Source organism: Eleginops maclovinus, chromosome 9 (assembly GCF_036324505.1).
Source record: "Eleginops maclovinus isolate JMC-PN-2008 ecotype Puerto Natales chromosome 9, JC_Emac_rtc_rv5, whole genome shotgun sequence".
In the NCBI taxonomy this organism is placed as follows: Eukaryota; Metazoa; Chordata; class Actinopteri; order Perciformes; family Eleginopidae; genus Eleginops; species Eleginops maclovinus.
In genome coordinates this window covers 21,955,988-21,983,864 of record NC_086357.1, presented here as the reverse complement: position 1 = coordinate 21,983,864, position 27,877 = coordinate 21,955,988, and the positions used below count along the sequence as shown (strand labels likewise).

The window sequence follows — 27,877 nt, the reverse complement described above, 5'->3', positions numbered from 1 at the left end:
CATGTAACGGGCTATTTCTTCTTATACATAGACGAACAAACAAAGTATGTTTTAATTATTGGCCGTAGAGTTGTTGGTAGGCCGATTGTGTAAAATTTGGTCCGACACGTACTAGCTATAGCTACACCCCTGCTTCTAGTCTGTGTGCTAAGTTAAGTTAGCTTGCTGCTAGCTGCAACTTTATAGCGTGCAGACATGAGTGTTGGTACTGATCTTCTAATATAACTCTGGGCAAGAAAGCTAATGAGCATATCTCCAAAATGCCAAACTTTTCCTTTACATGATATTATATTTTACAGTTAAGATACAACTGCAACAAAATAAATATTTACAAGGACTAGTAAGGACTTTTCAAAATGTAAAATCCCTCGAGGGTGCACAGCTGAAGACAAAGACATTTGCATGGCAACCATACAGCCAGACCCCCCATACTGATATTTGTATGCAACACCCAGACCTTTGGTTCTGAACTACAGTGTGACTTCACGCCATTTTGACCAGACATGTACCCCGTCACAGTAATCTTGCATTATGACAGGCTGAAAGGTTGGCCTTTATTCACCCCAAAGAGCCACTATTCATCCCCGACTCTCCTTTCTGTTCAGTGAAAAGACCAAGTGGCCTCCTGTGCCACTGTGGGACTTGTCTGCTTGTAAATGACCTTGATGCTCGGGTGCATAGTTCATAACCGCGGAGCTTTCATCAGACACGGGGAGGTCCTCCACATCAGCGCCTCTCCTGCTGCGAGTTTTGTCATGATTATGATGAGGAGGGGGGGTTATGTCGGGAAGCTTTAATGGAGATGTAAGCAACACTCAACAATCATTGCCACGCATGCAATAAGATTAAAAATGCCATTTTTAGAGACATGATTTTAAAAAGACTTGCTAGTATACTGGAACCATGACTCGTGATTTATCCATGTTTTTTATTGAAGTTTACCAAACTCAGAATGGACGAAGGCACTCAAATGATTTTACTTTGCTGAAATAAATCTAAAGACTGTTTGTTCTGAGACTTTGGCCTCATATACAACCTACTATTACTGGCCTATAGCTGTAAGCTGTTTATCATAAGTGGATCACAAATGTACCGATATCCAGTAGTAATACCATACAAAATGAGCTGAATATGGACATTAATACGATAACTTTTTTCCCTTTCTTTTTTTTTCAATAGGACTACAATCCAACACAAAAAGTCGACAATAACAATATACATCAACTTCAAACAGTTAAAGAGTACAAAATGTTTTAAATATATTAAATGATCTATTAGCAACAGCCTTGTTGAGAAAATGTTAGCAAGACTTGAGAGAGAGACAGCATGTAATTACCATTTACTACTGTGTACAAAATTAATGAAATTTCTGCTATGTGACATCTGCTTAACCTATGGCTGCTATAATGCATTAAATGACTCAAAATGTACATCGTTATTTCACAACTGAACGAAGGACCAACAGTCAGAGACTATGCATTTCTCTGAATCTGACTCTATTAACTGTTGGTTCTTTGAATGGGTGAAGCAGTTTGACAGAAACATGCACAAACATACAAAGTTCATCTCGGAGAGTTCAGAACGTTATCCCAGTAGTTAGCTTAGCTTCAGTTGTGCTCTCCAGAACAGTACTTTTATCAATGCGTCAGCGTCTATTATCCAGTAGTGTCAGTACAGTATATCCCAAGCAACAGTCAAGATGCAAGATTTGTAGTAGGGCCATAGCCAAGATTTTTAGAAATACTAAGGCCTTTCCCTCATTTATTATTTGGAAATCACCTTTTTTTTCATTGAGTAAGTCCTCCGTCATTTCTCCACATAAACGTAATTCTGGTAGGGAAATGTTTATATCTTCTTTTTCAATGACCTAAATATAGTCGGATAGCAGCCCAAAAAAAACACTTGCTTGCTATAATACGTATCACTGAAATACTGTTTTGACATGTTATAAACAATGTACGCTTTGAATTTTTTTAATGATAAATAGAGTAGATTTCACATGTGAGACAATTAATATGTGAATTTCTCACATTTTGGTAGTTCGAATATGTTAAATATGAGAAAAGTGTTTAAAAAGATGTACTGTAAAAATGTTATCATGGAGTTCGACCCCATCCCGACAGTAGCTATGGCCCTGATTTGAAGCTACTTTAAAGTTGAATCTTTTTTTTTGTTTTAAAGGGATGCTCAAAATAAAAATACATTTTTGCTGAACTAGATGCTGATATTTAGCTGAGCATTTAAAAAAATGTTAAATAATTAAACCAGTGAGCCACATTACAATTTTTCCAGGCCTTGCTGTGCCTTTTCCCAGACGTCACTTTACATGCAGTCAGACTGATACTGTAACCAGACGGATGCCTGGAAGTAGAATTCATCTACTGTGTATTTACTGTATAGCTGAACAGCATTAGAAAAATGGAGAAAATAACTTAAAAGTACATATTATACTAACTCTACAAATGTTACAACCCTTAACAAATGTACATTTATGTGACAGGAGGATGGAGTAGTAAAAATAAAGATCGCTGTCACGGCTTTGTCAACCCATTTGCTGGTCAGAGTTCAGAAGTGGACAGCTAGGACGGGAGCATGGGCAGGAAGTGAGTGGACGGGTGTCTTCGACGGGCCTTGTGACCTCGCCGAGGCTTCCCGCGCCCGTTCAGCGAAACAAACATCTGCCTGCCGCCGTGCTTCCAGCGGAGGGAGGCGTACGTGTTGTAGCCGTTCTCCTCGATGCGCTCCTTGAACTTGCAGCTCGGGTTGTACTTCACCTGATCACAGAGAGACAGACGGGTTAAAAAAGTTACGACAGATGTGTGAAAAGCTGACTGATATTTTTGCAGTGCTACAATAAGCCAGCTTCCATAAAGTGCACCGTTGTTTCAGTAAAAGATTTCCCAAGGCTTGATAGAGTTTTCACAGCAAGAATGTGTCTTTGGGAGGCCAAAATAGAAGTCTTTAGTCTAACATTTAAAAATAAGATTGTTTATGACAGGAATTGTGTTTGTGCTGCTCCGAGCATTGAAGAATGAAATGCAACTTCCAAAAACAATGTTCTGGTTACTCGCAATACTCTACAGGCCCTACAGTTTAGTTTTCATTGGGACTGCTCTCTGAAAAGCAATCACTGACTGAAACTGATCACAATGACTCTGTTGAATATCCTGAGTAACTGGGACGTTGTTACTGGAATGAAGCATGAATGACACTCTTTAAAGTTGAAAAACCCAAACATATCTCGTAATACCACAAAACAAATATTGAGAATAGTTGGGGAAACGGAGCCTTTGATGTATTAAATAAAACATGAACTAAATTGGTTCTATTGAAATAGCTGTGTCTCTTTTCTGATGCAGTTTGTTTTCCAAGTTACTAGTTTTGTTTAAATTGAGCTGATATGTGAAAGTCAGAAAAGTCACTTTTTCATGGGTGGATAGCGCTTTGTATCAGTTTGTCAAAGAGTCTTGAAAGATATTGTAGTGACATGAGATTCTGCTGCATTCCCTTTTCCAGATCGCTATCTTGCTGCTATAATGAGGCCCTGTCTGTGATAGCATCAGGATAGTATGAGCTTGGCGTGATTCACCTGCCTTTTCGTTATTACGGGAGGTTTCAGACCCCGATCTTAAGATGTCTTATTTACCATTTCAGCCTGTTGAAAACACTTCTCTTATCACTCCTGCTGACTGATTGCTTGTGCCTGCTTTCTCCTTATCCAAGATGTAAATACATGAGCTAGACACCACACACTTCAGGTCTGTTGTGTGGACGATTTTTAACAAAGAGAGGTGATTACTTTTGAAAGCTTGCTGTGTGCAGCAACAATTGGCAGATGGCACGCGATGACTTTTAAAGGATCCCAGCTGGCTCTTTGTCATTGCAGGTTGGGTGACTTTTTCTCTTCTATTTATTTTAACAGTGAAACAAGCCAGCTAAAGCTGCAGGTATCATCAACTGTGGCCCAGGTGTACAGACATGATTGATTGTAACACTTTAACCTTTCTCTGGACTTTCCAGCATGGTATTCCCTTCACTTCAGCAGAATCAAACATGTTTGGGTAGGCACTCATTTCAGACCCCTATACATGTATACCCTCCCTACCCTCACCACCCTTCCCCCTCTTCCCAGCCCTCCCGTCTTGACCTAGAGAGACAATGTTGCCAGGTTGTATACGCACCGATCCAAAGAGCGTGCCTTTCTTGGACATAGCTAAGTACAGCCCGGTGCTGACAGATTTGATGGCAACAACTCCCACACTGACAGATCGGATTTCCATCAGGCCTGGAAAATAAAAAGAAGGGACAGGAGAGTCTGGGTTAGAAACATCTAGCTGTGGGAGTTTCCCCATCAAAAAGCCACTCTATCATTAGCGATTAGGATACCAGACAGCCATATGCTTTGAGGGGAGAAAGCCCAAGACAGGAAAAAAAAACACACACATAGACATGCACGATGGCCCTAGGGAGCTGTCTCTGTGAAAAGACCTGTCTGTCTCAGAGCATTTTGAACAACAGGTTAAGAAATGATCATATCAGAAAACAAAATATTGTTATGTCAGAGAAGCTTAATCAAGAAATGTTAACATTGCACCCTTGACCACATCAGGATCCACATAACATGTTTACAACACACACACACACACACACACACACACACACACACACACACACACACACACACACACACACACACACACAGTGTCTGATGCTGCACAGTGTCTTTACGCCTCCCTGCTTGTCTCCATTTGATCCTCCCGACTCCAGATGTGACACTCCACCCAGATAATGCCCAGTGTTGTTTACTGAGCGACACGAATCCCTTGTCTGCTGGCTACTTAAGCAGCCACTTCAACTCACTTCACCCCATGAAAAAGCTGGCAAGCTTTGAGCTAAATGTTTCCTCTGGGCACTGATTGCAAACAAGTCCCATGTGGCTCACTCTTGATCTGCTTTTTGTCTCCTTAAAAAAATAAAGGCACACACTCTTTGTCACAGCTACGCCAGGGAGATGTTTTGGAGATGAGCTGAGGGCTTACAGCAGGTTTTTGAATAGCAGCTGATTGCTTAAGATGAAGCTCTCTTTTGGATGATATTTAACAATTTTCTTGGTTTATTTGCCCACTTAGACCTTCAAAAGCACCCTGATGTGGTCGGCTATCTGATCAGAGCACGAAATCTTCTTTTCACACCCACTGGAAACCAAGTCTGTGCAACAAATGCATGTAATGCTGCTCCTTAAAGGCTAAGCACTGCAGAATATTGGTCAAAATTGGATTGTTGGCTTTGGATAAATGTTGTAAACATAGCACCAGGTCAAGGTGCTAAAGTAGAGCGGGACCCAATGCTGGTAGGAAATGTATGAGTCATAAAAACAGTAATGGGCCACTCGCCACCCAACTGACCAACCCCCAGCAGCTTCAGTACAACCACAAGTCTAGTGCTGGGCCGTGACTGAGTTCCTGTACAGTCTTCCTGGTTAAACCCATTTAGCTTTGAAAAATAAACATCACACCAGGGGTTTTGCAGGTGCTTCTCTCCCTGTACTGCAGTTTTTTTCTACTTACTTAGTCATGCAAATCCGGATTTAGTTTGGAAAGAACAGTAAAGCTGAACTTGGCACCAAATCTTGATTTAATGTGTTTTTGTATGAAAAAGTGAGCTGAATATTTGTTTTTGTGCAGGCTTTAAAGGACAGGCAAGGGCATCGTAATACTCAACAAGTCCTTCAAAAATAAACAACAGCCATCACATAATTTGTCTATGCCCTCTGGAACATCACTAACATGGAAGCATTTTCAGATTTACGCCCCTTTACATAATTTGTCTGTGCCTGCCAGAACCGTCTGTTCTCTGTTTTATGATGTGTGACCAAGGTTTGTTAAGGTCTCCACAAAGATCATGGTTTGGGTCAAACACACGTACTTTACTAAGCTTGTTGGAGCTTCATCATGATGGGTAGCATAATGAACAATAAGTTGAGGTTTGGGAAAGATTGTGGTAATGTCTTAAAAAGGTTGACTCTTTGTTGAAAACGGGAAGCACGTGTCGTTGACCCTTCATTCACGCGAATCACTATTACCTTACCTCAAAAACTACAACCAGGTCTTTTTCACTTAAACATAAACAGATGTTGAGCATGTATTCAAAACATCCTGTACCATGTCGTGACAACTTATATTGTTCAGATGACAGCAGTATAAAATGCATTATCTCGTATTCTGATGCCGATAAAGACGCTACTAAGCGCTCCTCTACAGGACAGCTGCTAACACTATCAGACTACTGTTTCTGGTTTCAAAGAGCACATCTCAAGGGCTTCTAAACTTAAAAACAAACATCTGCAGAGCCCATCACCCTTAACATGCAACTATCTCAAACCTTTTTAAGCTCTGAACATCACCAGTCATGCTTTGCAAGTGAGGTCATCTACTTAAGGCACAGACACAGACAAGTACAAAGAGTAAAAAGGAAGAAAGACGAGGAAGGTAAACAAACACAAACTCCTGTTGAGTGTCTTTCTTCTCATGCAGGATTGCGTTAATGTAGCCCACTCTGCGCTCGCCACAGCTGCAGGGAAGGAGGGAATGCCTCACTCGAGTCCAACCAGGTACCAGCCCAGCTGCACCCCCATCATTCCTGCACAGCCTCTGATCCTCCGAGAAAACATTAACACTTTGATGGCGGCTTCCTCTTTACGAGCTGTATTTACAAACACCGGGTGTGCTACGGTGGCACCTGGAGCGTGCAAGGGACTCATAAGCAATTAGCTGAGGCCCGGCTGGTGATTGGGGCAGTGCAAGGATTTATGGGGGATTAGTCCAGGCCAATGAAAACCGCTGGTGCCTGAAAGTGGTGCCAACAGTAATTGCCATTATTTGCTGGTTTGAGTTCCAGGCACAGTAGGTGTGTTGGAAGGAAGTTTGTCACATCAGAGACATTGCAAAGAGTTGTCCATTAGCAGTTAAAACTCAGGTATGAAAATGAGAAAAATAAACCGTAATACTAGAGAATAGTGTTAAATAAAGCAGAGTTATAATTTGGGGCATCTACTGACTAGTGTGTAAAGCACCTCAACAAAACTTGTGTATATAACAGATTACATATTGTCCTTCCTCTCCTCTGCTCTCACAGGTACCCTTCATATCATTTCCGTCGTACATGCTGGTGTAGCAGCCAGCAGACACAAAAGATCTGAGGACATAAAATGGGGATTTCACATTGTCTAGAGGAATCACTCGGGCTCTGGACGCTTGACCACACATGTATAAAGACCAGTTAGATCCATATAACTCACAGTCCCCCCTTTGAAAAGTCACTCCATTGTGTCCAAAGCCTGAGAAATCAGAGTGAGGTATTTTGAGCTATTAGAGGGTTTTCCTAACTGCTGAAATGCAAAGGTCACTTTACTGGAAGGGAACGCTGAGTTCAGCCTGCAGACTTGAAGAAATGTGCTGAAAGGCTGATCCAGTTTAAAATGTTACTTTTAATCTGTGCTTTTTAACGCCAGTCAGAAATGTGATTTATTGAGGTTATTAAGAAATCGTAAACATTTTTTGTTGATCGCTATCCCCCTGCAAACCTCTCAACAATTTTTTAATGCGAGCTTAGGGTAATCCTCTTTTTAACGTTTCCTGTTTTGTTACAAATGGTGTGATGTAAATCGATAGTTTGCATTAATAAAATTATCCTTGTTGCAGTCCAATAGTTCACTATGTCTGATCTATGTTTAGAGACAATTAAAATTCTGAAATTGTGAATAATTTTAATTCAAGAACTCTTTTCAAATCCTTTGACCAATATCACAATTAGAAAGAAATTAGACCAACAATGGAGACAAATTAATTCTTTGTTCCTGAGTTGCATTGGGAACTGAAGGTCACTCCTGCTCCGGTTCTGCTGAGCAAGTATCAACTGATGGCCCTATTGAGCTCATGAAAAAGGCTCCTTTGGCTTCCCACTTGCAATTGGCAAGATCTCTTAACCTTTGACATGTTTTGGCTGGGACTGTCAATAAGCTCAAGCTGCCATTACAAGCAAATCCTGCACTATACGTGTCTAGTCAACTGTGGACTTGCCATTTATTTCTCCTCTATGGGATTTTTAAAAGCATAGAAAAAGTCTTTTACCCACTCTTTTTTTTACTCTTTCTTTTCTCCCCGTCCCCCATTTTTTGGACGTTAGCCCAACGTCAGATCATTCAAGCCTTTTCTGACTTTGAAAAAAAAGGCAGAAAGGAAAGAGAGAGACACTCTCACGGGGTTCCCTTTTGTCTGACTCATGGTATGGGGGAGGAGGAGGAGGGGGGCAGTACAGGGTGAAGGTGCTGGTTATAAGATGGGGGATTTGGTGGTGGGGGCAATGGCTGTTTCCCCGAATAAGTCTTTGTTACTCACCTGAGAGGTGAAGAGCTAGACAAGATCTTATTAATGACCGAGCGTTTTGAATGGGGCTCTACAAAGTGTGGCAAAATGGTTCCTTTCATCACAAATTTAAAGCAGAAAAGAGTGAAAGACTGAGCAAAGAGAGAGTGAGAAAAGGAGATTTTTCTGCTCCTTTCCTCCTGTCTTCTTTTTGTTCCTTTTCCCAGGTCTTTAATTTCTTGGGTTGCCCCCTTGAGCAGCCCTCCATGGCTCAGTGCTCGACCAGAGCGGAGCCTGGGAATCTCGGAGTTCCCGCTGTGCTCCTGCTCTTGATTGACATACCTTTTCAATTATTTCACAGTTTGCTTGCTTTTTAAACGCAGAGGGCCCTGTTGTTTTTTTCCTTCTGCCCTCCTTTTCAAAACACAAGCTTTTCATGTCGGGTCTGGGCTGCCGGGCCTAATGGCTGTGACCAGCACCTTTGATCTGCCATGACCCCCTCGAAGGGTCTGGTACTGGACGAAGCCGCCGCCTGTGTGTATCAGCACAGACAAAGGCTGCATCACTCACTACTGCTTTAAACACCTTGAGAGATTACCATGAGAACAGACTCTTTAGTGGAGGCCATCACAGGTGGTGTGATATGGAAACTTGGGCATTAACCCTTGAATTTACAGTAAAATAGTAACTAATGACTAGCATAGGCTTGTGGAGAAAGAAGATTTAGTTTGCTTGATTCCAGAGGGAATTGTGAAACACAGAAGCACAGTTTCAACCAAAAAAAGCCATTCATTTCTAGTATTTTAACTTTGGCTTGTGGAAACAACTGCATAGAATCACTGAGCAAAAAATGAGGGTTACACTGCATATAAAAATACATTAAATGAACGTTGCATGTAGAACTTGTTGCAAAATCCTTAGCAATCATTGCCATACTAAGCCGCACTTCAGCGGAGGGAGAGAAAAAGAGAGAAATTGCCACCATCGCTGCGTTCCAAGTTAAAGTTATTTCAACCTTGACCTCTAATGTTCTCTGTTCAAAGCACAACAAATGAGATAACCTTTGATAACTTAATATGAGACAGAAATAATATTAATTTCAAGAGGGGCAATAACCAGAAATGTCAGTAATGTCATTTGACTTTTCCCCAAAAGAATCAAAAAGCAATGAAATAATAAAAGCTGATTTGAAACACAAAGAAATGATAACAAACTGTCCTTTTTATATCATAGTCCATAAAGCTTAATCAAGACATTCATTTAGGGCAGACTCTATTGTTTATGCCCTGACAACATAATATTTAGCCACAAAAAACTGTAGTTATGGCACTAGCATGTGGTGACTGATCAAATCCATGAAGTGATGTGTCAGCACAAGAGTTACTGATTCTGTGTTAGTGCCTCTGAGGGCATGCAGGGAGCAGGATCTGCCGTTATTTGAAACAGTTCTGGGAGAAGTATTCAGATCCTTTACTTTACTGTCACCACACCATGAAAATACTGTAAGATTCATGCATTTTAAACGGTCATTAAAGGTTGTATCTGTCAGTAATATCAAATAAAAGCTTATGGTATGAAAAGTAATATCCAAAAATAATATTCACATTCAAAATCGACAAATCTGTAAACAAGAAGGGTATTATAAATTGAGATCTGTAAGTAATCTCTTCTGTGTGGCACGTGATTGTGGGTCAGGGATGATCTCATTGCAGTGAGAGGCTGATGTGAAAGCTGATCTTCAATTTTCTGCGAAATATGACAGGGCTTCAGACACAGAGTGCAAACTTACAGGAAACAGTGTGCAAGACAGACGCAGCTGCATCTTCAATATTATTAGTTCTGCCACTGTCTTACTTATGAAGGTTAAATTCTAGCCCAAGTTGATATCCAGCTAACCTTCCTTTACATTTAGGTGTTTAGGAATGTTTATTGGTGAGACTAGCTCTTTCTGTAGCACCACTTAAACCACACATTTTGAGCATGTTTATGTTTTCTGAGGGCATTTGAATGCAGCTTTACCTACATGCATTGTTTACATCATTTAGGACAGTAGCACAGACAGTAACAGCTCGGATCTGCGCCACACAGACTGTAGATTAAGGAAAAGTGGTTATGAAATGACCAGGCGTGATTTGTTGGACTAATTGCCAGCATTTATGGTGTTTGGTTGCAACACAATAGCTCTAAGGGCAGGAGCTTCTGACTATGTTTGGCCACACCCCAATGAGCGATGTCAGAGCAGGTGTTTGACATCTGCTTTTTAAGGCAAAAGTACCTGCTCTGAGCTGACTAATTGAAGTGCCACATTGATTTTCTGCCTTATTTCTGATATTACATTGTTCTTAAAGTCTGTTTTGGAATTATTAGTGCCCATACTTCTGAAGGCATGCTGATGGTATTACTCAATTTAGGATTATATTCAATTCATAAGCAGTTCAACATTAGTATGTTCTTTGCACATTGATTTACTCTCTAATTCAAATGTTTTCCCAATGTTTTTACCTTGTTCTGTGGCTTTTTAGGTCATTTTTAAACAGTCAGGATATGGTCTTGGGAAGCTGTTGAATGCTCTTGGGTTTCTACTCCGAAAAGCAGCAACATTATTTTGGTCAAAGTTGAGGACTTGCTCAGGATGTATGTAAAAACACCCAGGTTTAGTCACAAAGTGATGAAATGATGACATTTATTTTTCTTTGAATAAGTGTGATGGCGCTCAAAATACATACAGTATGATGCAATGCCATTAATGGTGTAGCGGACCAACCAGTTCTGGACAGTAATATAACATTTGCAGTCTCTTTGAGAGCTTTACTGTTCCAGCACAGAATTTGTGTTTTGCTGTGTGTGTGTGTGTGTGTGTGTGTGTGTGTGTGTGTGTGTGTGTGTGTGTGTGTGTGTGTGTGTGTGTGTGTGTGTGTGTGTGTGGCTCTCTGTTGCAGAGCAGAGCAGCTGTCGGTATCCCTTCCTACAAACTGTACCTGTCTTTCCCTCCTTCCTCCTGTCTCCCATCTGCCAGCTTGCCTTTCACTGCCCGTCTGTCCCTCATTTCTCCTCTGTTGTTCCTCTTTGGTCTCAGTCTGGTTCACTCCCTCCCTGTGTCACCCCTTCTCTCCCTCCCTATATGAACCTGTCTGCAGCGGGTCTCCGGACATGCATCATACCTATTAACTCTCACAGGACTGGGATGATTTATTCATCCTCCTACTAACAGTTATAAGGCCTATGTCTGCAGCATCTGGACTGAACTGACAGAAAACCCACAACCTGTGATAACAAATATCAGGTCTTTGTCAATTTGTTGTTTTTTGTAATAGAATATTAAAACAGGAAAAATGTCCAAGATATTTTCCAGCCTTCACTGTAATCGTCCACCACATGTTAGTCAAATCAGCGTATTCAAAATAACATGCTAAGTTATTTATTTCCTCAAATGATCTCATACTGTCTGGATGTCTGAACAGTGTTACTTTTGCATGTTAACTCTACGTTTCTGGACAGTTACACTCACGTTTGATCAAACACAATTTATAAAGTACATAATTAACAGCAAAGGAAATGAAAAACAGGATTATTTTTGCACCATTTCTTTGAACTTTAACAGATCTAAACATGCTGTCACTCTCTAAACCCCTCTGTATACACAGTGTGCATGTGTGCTGACATTTAAATATGACTCAGTACGATGTCCCCCTATACTTTGTGGAAGTAGGACACAGGAAGGACTGGTGTGCATGTGTTGTGTATTTTTTGTGAGTAGATTCTCTTGCATGTGTCCCGCCCCGTCAAAGAAAAAAGGACGATGGATAGAAAGGACAGGAAGAAAGGAGAGAAAAGACTGGCAGAGGGATGAGCTTCCCTTGCCACATATCACTGGCTGTTCCCACATTCCATTAAAATCTCTGGAGGGATGGGAGTCAAGATGAGACCGATAAGATTATTTTTCTCCTGTATTTTTAATCTCAGTCCATATTCAATGTCTTCAACAATATATTTTTTAAATTATTTGTATTATTCCTCTTAAATTGCATGAACAAATGCTTCCAGAAAATGTGTGACTTTCATCAAGTTTATGATGGTAGCTGTTGGAGATAACATCCTGACAGTAAAACACACCTGCTGTTCAAAATGGTCATTCTAGCCTTTTATAACCAGAGTCATTGAGTGCTTTTTTATCACGGCAAAGCCTATCCTCTTTATTTCTAACCTTTTGTATTTCTGCAGTCCTTGGAATTTCACTATCTTCCGTCATTTAATGAGCAAATGTCATCCATGGAGAAATGCCTTAGCACTAATTACTAAAGGAAACCTGGAAGCAATTTGAAGTGCACTCTCTCAAAGTTGTGTACACGCTGGTCTTTAGCCAGTTCCCCCTGCCTGCCAGACCGAGCCACTGAGGGAGGTGTAAAGCAGAGACAATCTTCTTCTCTACAAGCTGGGCCCAGTTTTTTCGAGCCTGTGAACAAGCCACATGGAGGTGAGCCGCTGAAAGCTGACTCCTGCACTCCCCCGGCCCCAGCCCCGGCCGCAAGGGGTGACATTCTCTCACACACAATCCAGAGGCCGGTCCTCTTTCAGGCTCGCACTCGGCCCTGTTACCCCCACCCTTTCAAACGCTGCTGCTGGGAGAAGTACTCCAGGGATTAGCCCAGCCAGGTCTTTCAAAGGCCATTAGAGCAAATTACAGGTATCCTGTTACTAGTGCGCTGGGACAGGCCAGGTGAGGGGCGCAGAGGCCAGGCGAGAGAGCAGGGGTCAGCTTGGGACAAAAAGAGAAGGCCACCCTGGGCCCCACTCTATCGGAGTGTCTTCCTGGCTCCACAAACTGGTAGGCCTGCATCTATGAATGGCTCACTTGATGGGACCTCAGAGACATTGTCTCACCGCCGTAACTTTAGCCTTTTTTTCTTAGTACCCCTCCACCCACCCCACAACTCACTCTTCCCACCCTGGTTTTCCCGTCTTTCGATTGAGGCGGGCATGACTTTGCCCAGATAACTGATCACAGACAAATACAATAAAACATGAGCAAAATTCAATAAAAAAACATCACAAGGATGTGCGATGTCGACCGTGGTATCGAGAGTATTTTTGAAAGACTCATTCATATCCTGGCTTCACTGTTGGTATACAAAAAAGCCAAGCCCTGGGCCAAAGATTTCATTTTGAATTACCTTAACCCTTTCTACTTCAAATCTAAATGTAAATCGTAATGACAACCACACAGCTACTGATGTGTGTTCTGTCAATGCATCAGTATGCTGCAGGCATCATGAAACTGATTCTGCTGATAGCGTTGTGGAGATGGCCACTGGGACTTCCGCATCCTGCTATTTTCTTTTCTTTAGACTACTTGCACACACTTTAGCCAGCACACATGCCTCTCGGCCACTTGTACCGGCCACTATCACACAAATACACACACAAATGCCTTACCCTATCCAGCCGGTGGATGACAATCTAGTGGAGGAGTTGCGGAAGTGTTTCATTAGCCAATTACCGCTTGTAGATAAAGCCTGCGTTCCCACAGTCCGCAAGGCCGGGGGTCAAATGTGACCAATTACCCTCCATCCCCTCACAGGACAGATTAGTCTGTCTGATTTATCCCCAGACAGACTGACCCAGTACTCCAGAATCACCACCCACATCTGGATACACTGTATCTATGTGTGGACAGGCAGATGTATGGTCTTGTACAGTCAATGACACTGCCAATGTGATACTAACGGTCACTAAAAGTCAGTACAAATACAAGAGTATAGTAGAAAACGAGGACAAAGCGCAGACCAAAGATTCTAGCAGCACTGTGATCTCTTCTACCATAAACACACTCCCCATCAAACAGTGATTAGTGTATCTGCACGTCCTGTCACCATGCACTCCATGGTACTTATATCAGTGTACACTAACTTCCTCGGACATGCTAAGCTGTGATTGTATGTAAAGAAACATCAGTCAGTTCATTAGGGACCTCCGGGATGCAGAATCAGAGGGAAAAGACCCTCCGCTGATCAAACCCTAAATTGCATGATGGGGGTAGGCCAACCAGAAAAAGGTAACACTAGAGGACAACCTGAGGGAGTGGGTAAGTGGAGGGCAGGAGGGCAGGGGTAGTGAAGCTGAAGGATAGCAGAGGTGAAAAAGGTTAACGAAGCCCACGGTATACTAGTCTGTTTCTGTGGGGTACTGAGGGGCCGCAATCTTACCAACCAAGAAGCCTTTTCTTTAATCAGGGAGGGCAAAGTGCCTCCAAATCATGCATCACATCCGTAACAAGCGAACAGCGAGCTATCAAAGGCTTCACAGATAGTTACGAACAGATCTGCCCGCGGAGAGCTTTGTTAGTCACAGCTCCTGAAGTTTCCTGCACTTTGGTTCCCCTGTGAGGAGCGTCTGGGATGGCGGGATCCACATTAGACTGAGGTCATTCTCCTGTGCCACTAAATTGCAGTAAGCTGGTGTTTTGCATCTGTGGCTGGTTTGGTTGGCTGTTCAGACCAGACTCAGCCACCCTGAGTGGAAACATAATCAGGACTAAACAAAGGCTTTGTTTACAGTTTCCTACATTCATCTTCCCTGCAAGTTATTGAAGCGCATCTGCGTCTGAGGCAAACCAGCATTCCCTGTCAGTTTTAATCAAAGCAAATCTGTGTCTACATTAGCATATACTGTTTTATTTTTAGATTCTGTCTTCATGTAATATCCAAGTTATATTGATTTTGATTTCAAGACTTGTCAAAGTAGTCTTCATTTCAATCTTTAGGTTGTTTTCACTACCGGGAAACTTTCTGTATTTTTCTGTATGCAACTTCTATTTGTCTTTATGTGGACCTAAAACCACAAACCCTTATTTTATGGATATTGTGAAACACTGTCATGATTATATCCCTTTTAAAGGGAGCACTCTATAGATCTTATGCATAAAGTTAATTCAATGTCACATGGCGAGCAAACCTGAGAAAAGAGTCGTAAGATGTCTCCTGTGGTACGAGACTCCCAAACTTTCAAAGCCCTAGATTCCCAAACCCTAATCCTAACCTATCCTGATGATGCCATTTCATATCTTGAAACTTACATTTATGGGCTTTTAGGAAGCAGGGGAGATCTAATAAAAGACAGTTGCATTATGGGACATGTAGTATCATGAATTGTTTGAGCTTGAGCCTTACTGGAAACTAAAACGCTGGATATCTTGGATCAAGTTGGATTGTTCCTTTTTTAATCCCTGTAAGTTTTCTTTATATTCTAAGGACGTTGTCAATTGATCGATTCTTCCTCTTTCTTTGAAGCCATCAAACACACAATACCTCTTTGCTTTATTCAAAAGCAGTCTGAAAACCCACCAAACACAAGTAAGTTTGGCGAACTTTGCCAACTGAAAAAGTGCATGTGGGGCTCAGGTGTGCAGCGGGGTTCCAATGAGTGAGCACCAGGACACAGAATATTCTCTGTGGCCTGAGCCTGCCCCATATTTACATTATTAAAATGAGATGGGCCTACATGGAGGTGACAGAAGGCACAAGAGTGAAATCAGGGCCCTGTCAGAGCTGTCACTTGCTCCACTGGCCAAAAGGCCCTGACCTCAATCCTATCCACTGCAGGGGAGGAGAGGGAGAAATGGAGCCAGCAGGAGAGAAAGAGGGATGGTGTTAGGTAGAAAGGGGTAAAGAAAGAATCAAGAGGATGGTAGTGAAAGATGTGTGCATAGAAATACATCTATGAAGAGGGAAGGGTACATAGAGAGAAGGGCAGTAAGTTCATGTTAAACCAGTTCAGATGAGTTGAATACCTGTTGTCTTAAATGCAATAAAATATATATATTTCTTTCCTGATTCACTCAAAAATAGATGAAATGGGGGAATGATCGAAATTATGTTTTGACCACTGATATAATTCTCTGAGAAACTGAATTAGCCAGTCGATATTTGTAACAACTGCTCAGATAAAAGGAAGCTTTGTTCAGGAACAGATTGTTTGTCCACACATGAACCTACGTGCTATGGACTGTATTCTCCTTCTTCGGCTGTGTAACTGCAACGTTTGTGCCACCCTCTCTCTACTACTGAGGAGCATGGCTATCTACAAAGGAAAAAACACTTGTGTGCACACAAGGTTGTACATGTTAGCGTTTGCGCACACACACACACACACACACACACACACACACACACACACACACACACACACACACACACACACACACACACACACACACACACACACACACACACACACACACATGCATGCATCTGAATTGAGTGCAAGGTGAGGTCTGGTTCATATTAGCCATTAGGGAGAGGAAACACATCTTTTTCAGTTTAGGGTCAACTTCATGCTCCTGCAATGGCACAAGTATAAACACTGGCACATGCTTTCTAAAATGTACACACACATTCAAAGAGCCCTGACACTATACTCACATCCTGCTCATGTTCATTTAGAGGAATAGCCTTAGAGATAAAAAGCAGGTATGGGTGGAGGTGGGTAATGCAGTTCAGAGAAGACGCATGGTCTCAACCTGTAGGTATGCACAGAGCTGCACTGGAGTTGCTTTTTTTAGCCCTTAACATTTGCATTCATTTTCCAACTTCAGTCAATGCATTTATAACAAGTTTATTCAGTCCAGTTATTTTAAAGTGATTTTAATTGTACATTGTTTTTTAACGATTACCACACAATTTAGTTTAGTAATTCATGGTCCCCAGAGGGTGAATGGTATTCATTTATGTATTTTTTGTGATTTTTACCTAATGCGACTCAAGGGTTTGACATTATCTGTGAAATATCTAATCTTCTACTTGATGGATTTTGTGCAAAACTGTTGGTACAGACATTCATGGTCCCCAGTGGAGGTATCCTAAAAACTTTGTTGAATCCCCGACTTCTCCTTTCTTTTAATATGTTTAAACTCACATAAAAGCCCCATGGAGCAGCTGAAAACACACATTCATAACTCTGATGTATATACTGCACATGATGTAATGTCAGCATGATTAGAAGTATTGAATCCCTGCAGGCTTTCTGGGGTTCAGTGTCCTGTTCGCTGTAGTTAACTGTGGTCAGTTTAAAGGTCATTTGCCAGTGAGAATCCTCAATATGATGCAGCAGTTCTCCACAGAGAGGTGTCATGATTAAACACGTTTGAGAGTGTATTACACAGGTGCTTTAAACAACATTTTATAACTTAATTGCCTGACAGCAAGTCAATATTTAGCTACCATTGAATGTGGTTGCTCTGTTTGCGTGTGGCAGAGATTAAAGTCTACTGAAAGTGCAGGGAGCTCCCATTATGCTCCTGTGTGTTAAAGGGTGGGGAGGCCCTGATTTACCTGAATGTAACCTCAGAGAAAGAAGCACCTGATTTTACGGTTTCTTATTGCTTCCTTTATGATCTAGTCCAAATCCTACGGGGAGGGATATCTGTCTTCAGGGCAACAGGTGCATTACATTCCTGCTGTTATTGCTTCCTAATGCTGGGCTCCTTGAGAGTTAAGGTTAAATTTGAACACCTTTAAGCTTCTGCAGCTTTAACCAGTCAGCCGTAACTGTATTTAGTGATGCCAAGTTGTTTTTCCCCCCCGTCTACCCTCTTTTTTTTTCAGTTTCTTTATTCCTGGGCCAGTAGTTTAAAGCCTTCCAAGTCATGATGTCTAGCTCAGTTTGAGCAGGGAGGTGATAGGCTTTATTGCAAGGGTCAAAGAAATCCTTTAATCGGTCTTGGTCTATCTAAGGCTGAGGCAAAACCTGTCTCCACTGACTCAATAGGCTGATCACGTCACATATGTGTGTAAGGTCCGAAATGTGGGAGCCGACTGATACTTAACCCTCATTTTAAAGACGTACTGCCTGGCCGATATATTAACACGTTAATCATTAAGTGAGTAGTTTTGGATTGCATGAAAAATACATGGTTACACTACTTCTTCCTAGCCATATACTTGAACCTTGTATTCAGTGGTACTCTCCTTTTTTAAGAAGCTTTTCAGGACGTCAGTGCAAACATCTTTTATCAATGACTCTAAGATCCAAGAAGCTGTTTACTGGCACTGTGAAGTCTTGTCCTTTGTGTTCGCTTCACACCCACAGGATGTTCAGAGCTGTGGGATGCTATAAAGGCTTTGGCTGCTGGAGCCAAAGTTAGACTCTATAAACCTGCTGATGAACCCAGTAAATCTCGAAGAGGAGCCTGAGCCAGACTGCTAAAGGTTGTTAGCTACTAATTGCTACATTTCCAGAACCCATTCATGATATCAAACACTGGTGGCAGAAACCAGGGGTCCTAGGCTAATTAGGCTGACACTGACACTCTTGTCCTGCAATGTTCCCAGTACAGGGATTGTGTGTGTGTGTGTGTGTGTGTGTGTGTGTGTGTGTGTGTGTGTGTGTGTGTGTGTGTGTGTGTGTGTGTGTGTGTGTGTGTGTGTGTGTGTGAGAGGAAGATATATAGAGAGTTTTAACATGCTTGTTCACCATGCATGCGTGTGCCAGTGATGTTTTATTTAGCTTTTAGCCTCTTGATACAAGGAACAGCTGGCAAAGGGTCCATTTTCCTTTGTCTCCCACAGACTGAGGCCATGCACTGTCCTCATAGAGGGGATAATAAATGCATGATTCGTGGGATTTTACCCTCCTGTTGGCATCCAAAATGTCCACGAATCCCCTCTCAGATGAGACGAGGCCGAGTAAACCTTACATAATGTCTAATGAGCAACGGGAAACGCTCCAGCACTCTTCTAGCCTTTAATTTCCACCTCAATACTGAGCAGAGCACGCCCCAGCCCTTCTCCTAGCCTCATTAACATGTGTATTCTCCCGATTCAAACACCAAAGCACTTCCTACGGCCAGGTGCTTCCCTCTTTAGCCCCTGCTGTTGATCCAGTCACACGTCCCTGTGTGAGCTCTACTAGAATTAATGATGAGTCATGGTAAGGATGTAGACTGACAGAATAAACATCTTGCACCTTTAAAATGGCAGACAGCGCCGGACAGACATTTTGTAATTTATTTGGCTTCTACATGCCATTGTCCCTTAAGTGCAGGCTAGATAATACATGAGTTGAGGATGGGATATGATGGTGTTTTGGGTTTAACTTCATTTAAATTTGAAAAGAATAGAGGTTTGTATGCATATGTAATTTCTGATTGAATTAAGTGTCCTCTGTTTTAGAATTGTACAATAATGAGTACTTTATAAGATCAAGAAGTTCTAATTTCATCTATTACATTATTTTTCACTTAATCCATATTTTAATATAAATGTCAAATTAGATTTTCCTGTACAAGAAATTCACATGCCACCCATTTTGCTACCTACCGTATATACTGGGATTTTTTTTTAAAAACACTGCCAATGCAGTCGAACTGGTCAAACACTTCAGGTGGTTTTAGTCATCTGTCTGCAGAACTCCTGTCTTTTCCCATTTTCAAATTCAAGTCAGTCTCTCCTTGGCAAGTGTCACTTTCCCCTGTCTAAAACAAGTTTGAATAATTTCCACAACATATTTCAGCAGGGTGGAAGATTTTTTCTTCCCATGGGTCAAATCCAAGTAAAATACACTCATGAACTAGGAAAACTCTTACTTCAAACAGCAAGATGTTGCACAGCAAGGGAAATTTGGTAAACACAACACACCCTGGCTGTGAGCGTTGCACGGCTGCAGAATGGCAGCAGTGACTCCTGCGATTATAGCACTGCGGCGAGGTGACCTTATTTCCTAAGGGTGAATGAGTTGTCACTACCTGGAGGCTGCACAAACCTTTGATGCCTTCAGCCACACACACCCTAAATTTAACAGTCCATCCTTTAAAATGAGATGAAAAAAAGGGAACATCAAATAAAAAATATACGCAGAGCGATTGCCAAAATAAACCCAAGAATTAGTAATACTTGAAAACAGAACCGGGGTGATAAATAGGCAAAAAATGCTTGTAATTAAAGCAATCAAATAGAAATAAACATCCATGAAATAGCTGAATTTGGCTTTAGTAATTGTACTTTACTCTACCGTTTCTTTATTTGCTGTTGCAATTGATCATGAAGTGGTTGCTGGGCGTGCCCACACAGCTCTTGTGTTGTAGGACTTTCTAATTAGCAGGCTATGACCGATGACCCAGGACAGGATATGATGCGTACCTGCCTCTGGAGCTTTTGTAAACACTTGGGTGTGTTTTTCCCTTCGATCATTCTCTGCTTTGCCATAGGTCAAAAGAAAAACATGTCGAAGCCCTCCCCTTCTCTCAAAGTTCAGTACTATGTCTCTTCTTGTGGCTGTTCAACAAGTTATTTTTAGAAACTTTGATGATAGTGGTAGATCTATTTTTAGAGTGTGTGGTTTCACGGGCTGTACTCAGATAATAGTCAAGTCATAATCATTATCTTATTATCTTGTCTGATTTTAATCACCCTGATTTGCTTAACAAATGTATTGAAGGCCAGATAAACTTATGAGAACTAACTTAAAAACAAACTTCAGGAACGGATACCTGATACTTTAGTGTTTGTGTGTGTTCAAGTGTATGTTTGTGTACATTTCTACATGTGTGCACACATGGCAGGACATTTTTCTTAAAACACTTTGGAGATGAAATTGATACAGCCTGTCTGTTGCTGTCTGCTTTGAATTTCATCACTCAAGGGCATTTAATCTCTATATGTCATTTAAGGACACCTGATAGGACATTTAAATGACTGTTGCACAATATGTTTCCATGTCACACTAGTAGCCAATTCCTCATGAACTGATGGCAAGACTGATACACAAAAAGATCATTCATAATTTGTGTCTTGCATTTTTCTCTGTCTCCTTTCAACCCTGTCCAGCTCTCTCATCTCTCAGAGTCTCTTTCTCCCTCTCGCCTCTTCGCTCAGCTGTTCCATGCCCCTGCTCCGCTGGGATTGATACAATATTTTCCGACCTCAATTAGCAGTGAGCCTGTTGACTAATTCCAACTGTTTTTGCACCTGAGAGGGAGTTGGGAGTTGGGGCTGGAAAAACTGAGTGGGGTGGAGGTGAGGGCTGGGGCCTGGGTGTAGCAGGCAGAGCTGTCGGGGCAATATAGCTGTGTCGACAAGAGTGTACGGGCAACACAGAGGACAAAGGAGGGTCCGGCCAAACTTCTAGGCAGTGTGGAAGCTGTATCAAATACTGTATTTTAATCTGGCACACACAATTATATGGAACAACAATGTTGCGTCCAACATTATGTATGTCTGTATTTGTCTGTGTGTCCATGTATATGTCTTTTCATGAACTCAGGCACTAAAACTCATTTTTTATCACAAAGAAAAGCATATATCAAAAGCATTGATAAAACCCGAAAAAGGAATATGGACTCTTTCCTGTGTGACACTTGCGCCCAGGTTGCACACTAGTATGTGCACCCTGCTCTTGTCATTAAATATGCACAACTTCCTGCTTATCCTGCCACTCTCATCTATAACATGGCCACCGTATCAGTATCAAGAAGTTGTCTGGGTCAGGAGGTTTCAAGTCTGATTGGAGGCCTCCTTATGTGATGGCAGTAACGGTACCCTCCGCAAAAACACAGAGTGAGACCTCAAACCGGCCTTAAACCAGATCCGTTGTGAGGCGCAACCACAGACTGACCACAAGGGCTACATGACCGCTGGGTTGGCGCTGTGCTCAGCTCAGGGTGCAGGTACACACCCTCGCTCTGTGTGAGCGAGCAGATAGAATCGTTCTTTCCACCAAAGGAAATGAGAGGATGATGGCTGAAGTGTATGAGGACATTATATTTAAGGGGACTGCACTCTTTCAAAGAGAGCTACTGCAACCACGTAAGCCCCTATGACATTACTATGGCAAGAGAAGGCATGCATTTTACAATCCTTTGCCATAACTTCTGCTACTTTCCAAAGATTCTGAACACTTGCCTCATGTTGCCAAATTTGTGTTGCTGCCTCTCCCCCAGCATGACCTCTGAGGTATCAAATTCATGCATAGTTTGGGAGTAATATTTTATTATGGTAGCTGACATACAGTATATTACCACTAATAGGAGGGAATAATGTCCCAAGTTGGAGATCCCACAGGTCCACATTTAACACAGTAATAACTCATCTCAACCTGAGTTTCTACCAGTGTGTGTGGCTTTAAAAGATTCTGCCAGGTGACTAATCCCGACAGGTTAACAAATGTCATTCAGTCTGCAGCTTGGAGCTTATTGAAACAGTGGCAACAGACTGGCTGGCTGTTAGCTGGACACAGCAGCTGCTCCAGCCCCCAGTAGCTGTATGGAAAAACTCTGACTCACCCACTTGCATAAAAAGGCATTAACGACCAAATACATAAATATTACCGTCAAAAGCATAAACGTCTCTAAGGGCTATCAGTCAGTCAGTCAGCCACTGACTAATGGAGAAGGAGGTCAGATCACAACCAGAGGCGGCTCGTTTGACCTGGTCAAGCATCTGAAAGACGCTCATTGATGGACACGCTGAAGAGGCACGGCTGCTGTAAGAGCAACCTCTTCTCAGGTGTCCCTGAACCGCAGATACAGAATAATGTATCTGAAAATGCATCGCTTCATGCTGAATACTTAACATTAGGAAATGTTTTTCTGTCTGAAAAGTTGCCAAGATGCATTATTGCCTAGTGCAAGTAGGAGCCACAGACTTTATAGAGAGCTTTACTTTAGAGCCATGTTCAAGTTTGTCAGAAAAATGTGATGGAAAACAATATGTTGCTCAGTAAGTAAAGAAAAAGTATGCATGTTGCTTGGGGCTATAAACGGAACCTTTTTTTACTCAGCACTTTATATTTGGCTTCAAACAACAGTCTTGAAATGTGAAACTATGAACAATTCACATCTATTTGTGTTTGCATACTGATTTGTTGGAGGAATTTATTTTCCGTTTACACCTACTACTTACAAATGATGCACTTTCGTCACAGTTTTGACAAGTTAATCCCCAGTGAAACTAAAGCTTGTTTTCCAAACCCGGTTCACACTGCCAACTGATGCTCAATGTCTCTCCTCAACTCAGCCTTCTTGTGCCGACTGTCCCATGAGGAGTCTAAATCCACTCTAGGGTATTCCCTTCTTACCTAGCAACGCATCTCGCATGCTCTAAACACAACACAAATAGCTCAGCAGTGATAGAACCATGGGATATCCCCGTGCACTGCAATAAAAGATAAAAGATAAGAAAGTCCAGCCATAAAACTAAAACTGAGTACGTCACAGGGCATCCTGTACTCTCTGTGACACTCAACACACATCATAGATACAGAACTTAAATTCACTCACTGTCAGCGTAGTTTTTCCGCCGAGTGCCGTCCACCTTGCCTGTTTTGTCAATACAGAGGAAGAACTTGTTGGCCGAGTAAAGTCGCCGTAGTCGGACGTCTCCCTCTAGGTGATTGTAACTGCGAGTGTGTCTTTCCAATGTCCATGAACAGTTGATGCCACTCGCCAGCACCTGCAGGGGTTCATGTCCAACCCCTGGAGGACAGGCTCCTGTGGCGGTGCCAGCGGTGACCAGGAGCAGGGTGAAGCATGCCAGGCAAAGGGAGGCTGCACTGGGTAGGGGGAGAGGTCGCCCAGCAGAGGCTGCAGCAGTGGTGGTGCCAAGGGCAGGTTCAGGACAGAGATGAGCTGCGGCCGGCGTCCATCTGCACATGGTGGGTCAGACTCCCAAGGTGCACCTTGTGCAAGCTGTAGGCATGCTGATGACGGGGAGATGTCCCAGTGGAGGGATGACAAGAGGGTGGGAGTCCTGAAGAGAGAAGAGAGGGAGATGGCACTCGTAGATCCTCAGGATGTCCACAGATGATCCACAGATGATCTTCACGTCAGCCCTTCCTACAGCAAAAAGCTTGTCCAAGTTTCTCCATTTGTCATCGTCAGTCTTGTTTTGGAATCGTTTGAATGATCCTTTATTGACGTGCTGCAATTTTAGGAATCTACCTTTAAAAGTTCCTCTTTAGTGTCCCTCCTTGTTTCTCTGTTTCTTCTTCTCCTTGGAATGAGGTCTTCTTTCCCGTACCACAGATAGTCCTTGGCTGTATGATGATGCACATATGTGTGTATTTGTGTGTTTGTATGTGTGTGTGGGTGTGTGTTTGTGTGTGTGTGTGCATGTGCGTGTGTGTGTGTGTATGTGTGTATGGATATGTGTATTTTGAGTGAGTGTGTGTTGGAGTATGTGTGTGCACCTTGCGATGCTCTACTCTTTCCAGCTGAATAGGAACAAGGTGCCTGTCTGAGCTGCTGACCCGTGGCTGAGAGGGAGTTGAATGAGGGTTGGTGACTGACTGCGTGTGTGTATGTGTGTGTGTGTGTGTGTGTGTGTGTGTGTGTGTGTGTGTGTATGTGTGTGTGTGTGAGTGTGTGTGTGTGTGTGTGTGAGTGTGTGAGTGTGTGATACTGAGAGAAAGAGAGGGAGAGAGAAAGAGAGGGAGTGAGCAAGTGAGTGAGTATGGGAGGGAGAGAGCGTGTGTGTGTTTTGTGGGAGAGAGAGAGAGAGAGAGAGAGTAAGAGGGAGTGAGAGTGCGTCTGAGTGTGTGTGTGTGTGTGTGTGTGTGTGTGTGTGTGTGTGTGTGTGTGTGTGTGTGTGTGTGTGTGTGTGTGTGTGTGTGTGTGTGTGTGTCAGAGTGAGCGGCGGTCAGTGAGTGTGTGTGTCAGCTAGCACAGGGCAGTGAAGCAGTCAGTGTCAGTCAGTCCTCTCTTCTGTGAGGCACCGGCTGAGTTGTCGTGCATTTTATCCTGGGCTGGGCCGGCATCTAGGGGGTTGAAAGAGAGAGGAGGTGGGGGGGTGGGGCCACCATACTCATTCATAACCATTTCAAACAAACGAGAAAGTACCATCCCCTTTCTATTCTCTCTTAGAAAAGTTTATTCTGTGAGAAACAAGTCATTTGCTTTTCACCTGAGGATTTTATTACCCTCTTGCTTTTTTTGGTCACGGACACCTGGAAAGACTTACATCCCCTTCCCCTGTCCCATGACCTCTGCTGTCTCCCCATGATGTGAACAGTGAAGCATTTTGTAGCACCGTCAAATCAGCTCCATTACTGTCTGGTGAACCAGCTAGGGGGGCATTTTTTGACACTCTTTTTTATTCTCTCTGGCCACATGGGGCAAATTAAGAGAGCCTTTCCTTTCTGTTTTTTCTTTTTCTCTCTTACAGCCGCTGGTTTGAATCATCAAGCAGTCGGAAAAACAGAGCAGGTTGCAGAAGTGTCGGCAGAGTTAGTCCAGATGAAGCCTAGACGACTTTCTGATCACCTGTGTTAATATTTCAATGAAACACCCTCTCTGATCTTTGCCTTTTAATTTAGGAGAACAGGACGGAAATGAAGAACACCTTTTTTGTGACTCCCCACACTCTTCTCTGTCTTTTACAAGCTGTGTAATAAACCTGATTAAGGCAGGACATTAAAGCTCAGACCATTCCAGTTTGCATTGATGACTTTGTATTGCACATTTGTTATTAGACAGTTTTATTATAAACAGAGATGAGTACAACCATGCTTCCTATCCAACCACAAGAAAGATTTGACATTTTGAGAAATATGCTTAATTACTTTCTTGACACAAAATAAAGAAGAACATAGATGAAATACAGCCATAAGCTACTTAGCATAGTTTAGGAATGATACTGGAAATCCATCTTAAAATATTAGCTTGATATATTTACCACCATAAAACTTTGATCATTTTTACAATCGTGATTCTGCTTTTCACAGACATATACTGCACTTACAAACTTAAAAACAAGATGTTTACTTTAAAACAGTAAGAAGAAACAGCAAGTTATTTTAGAGGACACTTTTTTTGGAACCACTTCAAGATAATACGGATATACCATGGAAAATACCAATACAGAACATTTATAGTGTGAGACAAGTGAACTGCAGATCTAGTGTTTCTAGATCATGTTTACACAGTAAGCTAATTGTGGTTCTTCATGGACATAGCAGATGACAAATTTAACATGTATCAGCCAATAATTTGCCTCAACTCTATGCAAAAAAGCAAATAAATGCCAAACATTTCCCTAAATCATTTAATTATTCCATTAATTTCTCTGCAATTTTTTAAGTTAGACAAACTCGATGAACTACTTTCATTTTTTAGGAGTTTATGATAAAATAAAAAGATAGAAATGGAAAAGTCTAAAGAAAAAGAGAGCGTATATTCAGTTTTTAAGTGGAGCTCTACAGTGTGTGGTGGCAATTATGTCCATTTTAAAAGAGCCCCTGTTGCAATTATGAGTACCACCCTGAGGCTTGTCTGGAGCTCGACGTGTGTTTGAGGAGGTTGTGTTCAGAGAGGGTGACAGTCACTTCACACTCTTTAGCTTGTTAACTGCTTCCAGAGACTTGCTGTCCCCCTAGCCCCTATTTAAACCTTACCGTCATAAAAGGAACACTTATGAGAAGGAGTCCAGTCGCCTCTTTAGCCAAACTCCCAGCTCCAGCATCCCAACACCCCCCAAGCCATTCCTGCCCGTATGTTCTGGTCCTCGGTGCCCGCCAGGCTCCTCATCAAAGCTACTTTCGGCATAGATCTATGTGGGCCCTTCATAAAAATCAATCTTTTCACCCTCAATTAAACCACTTATCTTTTCTCTTTCCCTATCTCTGTGCCTGGAAATCAAATCTGTTCTGCGAAAGACAGATTTGAGTTTTTAATGATAAATGGAATTTGGTGGGAGTAAAACAAAGAAGAGCAAGAGAGAGGGAGATAATTGTGAATATGTTTTTGATTGTGTTGTAAGACATATCTCCAACAAATATAAAACATTTAAAAGGTTTTTTTTAGGACATCTAAGTGTTTGGAGGCTTTGCTTGGTATTTCATTTACTGTTTTCTCTCTATCACCCCTGTAATAGGAAACACTTGATTTGTTAACAGAGGTGTTTGTGTACCAGCTGCCTTTGCTTAATAAGGAGCATGATCATGGCCATTTTAGAAAAATACTTGCAAAAATAATTATTATCATTTTGGTACTGAAGAAGTAAAATAGTTTACTGTAAAAACAAATCCATAATAATAATGTTCTGCAAAGGCTAAAATCCCAAAGTTCCCTCAAAAGGAAGTTGTCCCCCCCCCCCCCCTCCCTCCCTGAAACGCCTCCATTTGACTCCTTTGTTTACTTCCATAAAATAGTGAGGTCACCATATATATCACTCTTGCTTATTGGCAAGTACTCCAACACATTGTTCCTGATAGGCTAATGGGCGGGACAACTCTAAGCAGTTGACCAGTCACAACAGAGCCGGCCTGCTAACCAATCAGAGCAGACTGGGCTCTGGTTCCAGACAGAGGGTGTATAGAGGTACTGCAGCACAGGCAGTATGAGAAAAAGCACAAATAAAACAAAGACAGACAGAAGAACAGAAGAACAGAGAAACTAAGGGAGGAAAAAAAGGTTAATAAGCCCCAGGAAGTTACAATTGTCCATCCTTTGCCAAAGTTCCCTGTAATTATAATCACACAATCACTCTGCTGTATCACTTCTCAAAAATCTGAGTGTCCCTTGAGGTCAA

General features: G+C 42.1%; 1 protein-coding gene across 1 annotated transcript; it reads right to left on the bottom strand.

Annotated features, from left to right (window-relative positions):
- Positions 1 to 932: 932 nt before the first annotated feature.
- On the bottom strand, positions 933 to 24,678 carry fgf22 (fibroblast growth factor 22). The gene is made up of 3 exons (XM_063892113.1): positions 23,632 to 24,678; positions 4,182 to 4,285; positions 933 to 2,774 (listed from the first exon to the last, which is right to left on the bottom strand). Exons 1-3 carry the CDS (start codon positions 24,002 to 24,004, stop codon positions 2,580 to 2,582), a joined length of 672 nt encoding a protein of 223 aa, XP_063748183.1. The 5' UTR covers positions 24,005 to 24,678; the 3' UTR covers positions 933 to 2,579.
- Between the last annotated feature and the right edge of the window lie 3,199 nt (positions 24,679 to 27,877).

Excerpts from the sequence above, each read along its gene's own strand:
- fgf22 (XM_063892113.1), bottom strand. The coding sequence starts at position 24,004 with ATGTGCAGATGGACGCCGGCCGCAGCTCATCTCTGTCCTGAACCTGCC. Across the intron at positions 4,286-23,631 it reads GCGGAAAAACTACGCTGACA|GCCTGATGGAAATCCGATCT; the intron begins GTGAGTGAATTT and ends TTTATTTTCCAG. Across the intron at positions 2,775-4,181 it reads AAGGCACGCTCTTTGGATCG|GTGAAGTACAACCCGAGCTG; the intron begins GTGCGTATACAA and ends CTCTGTGATCAG.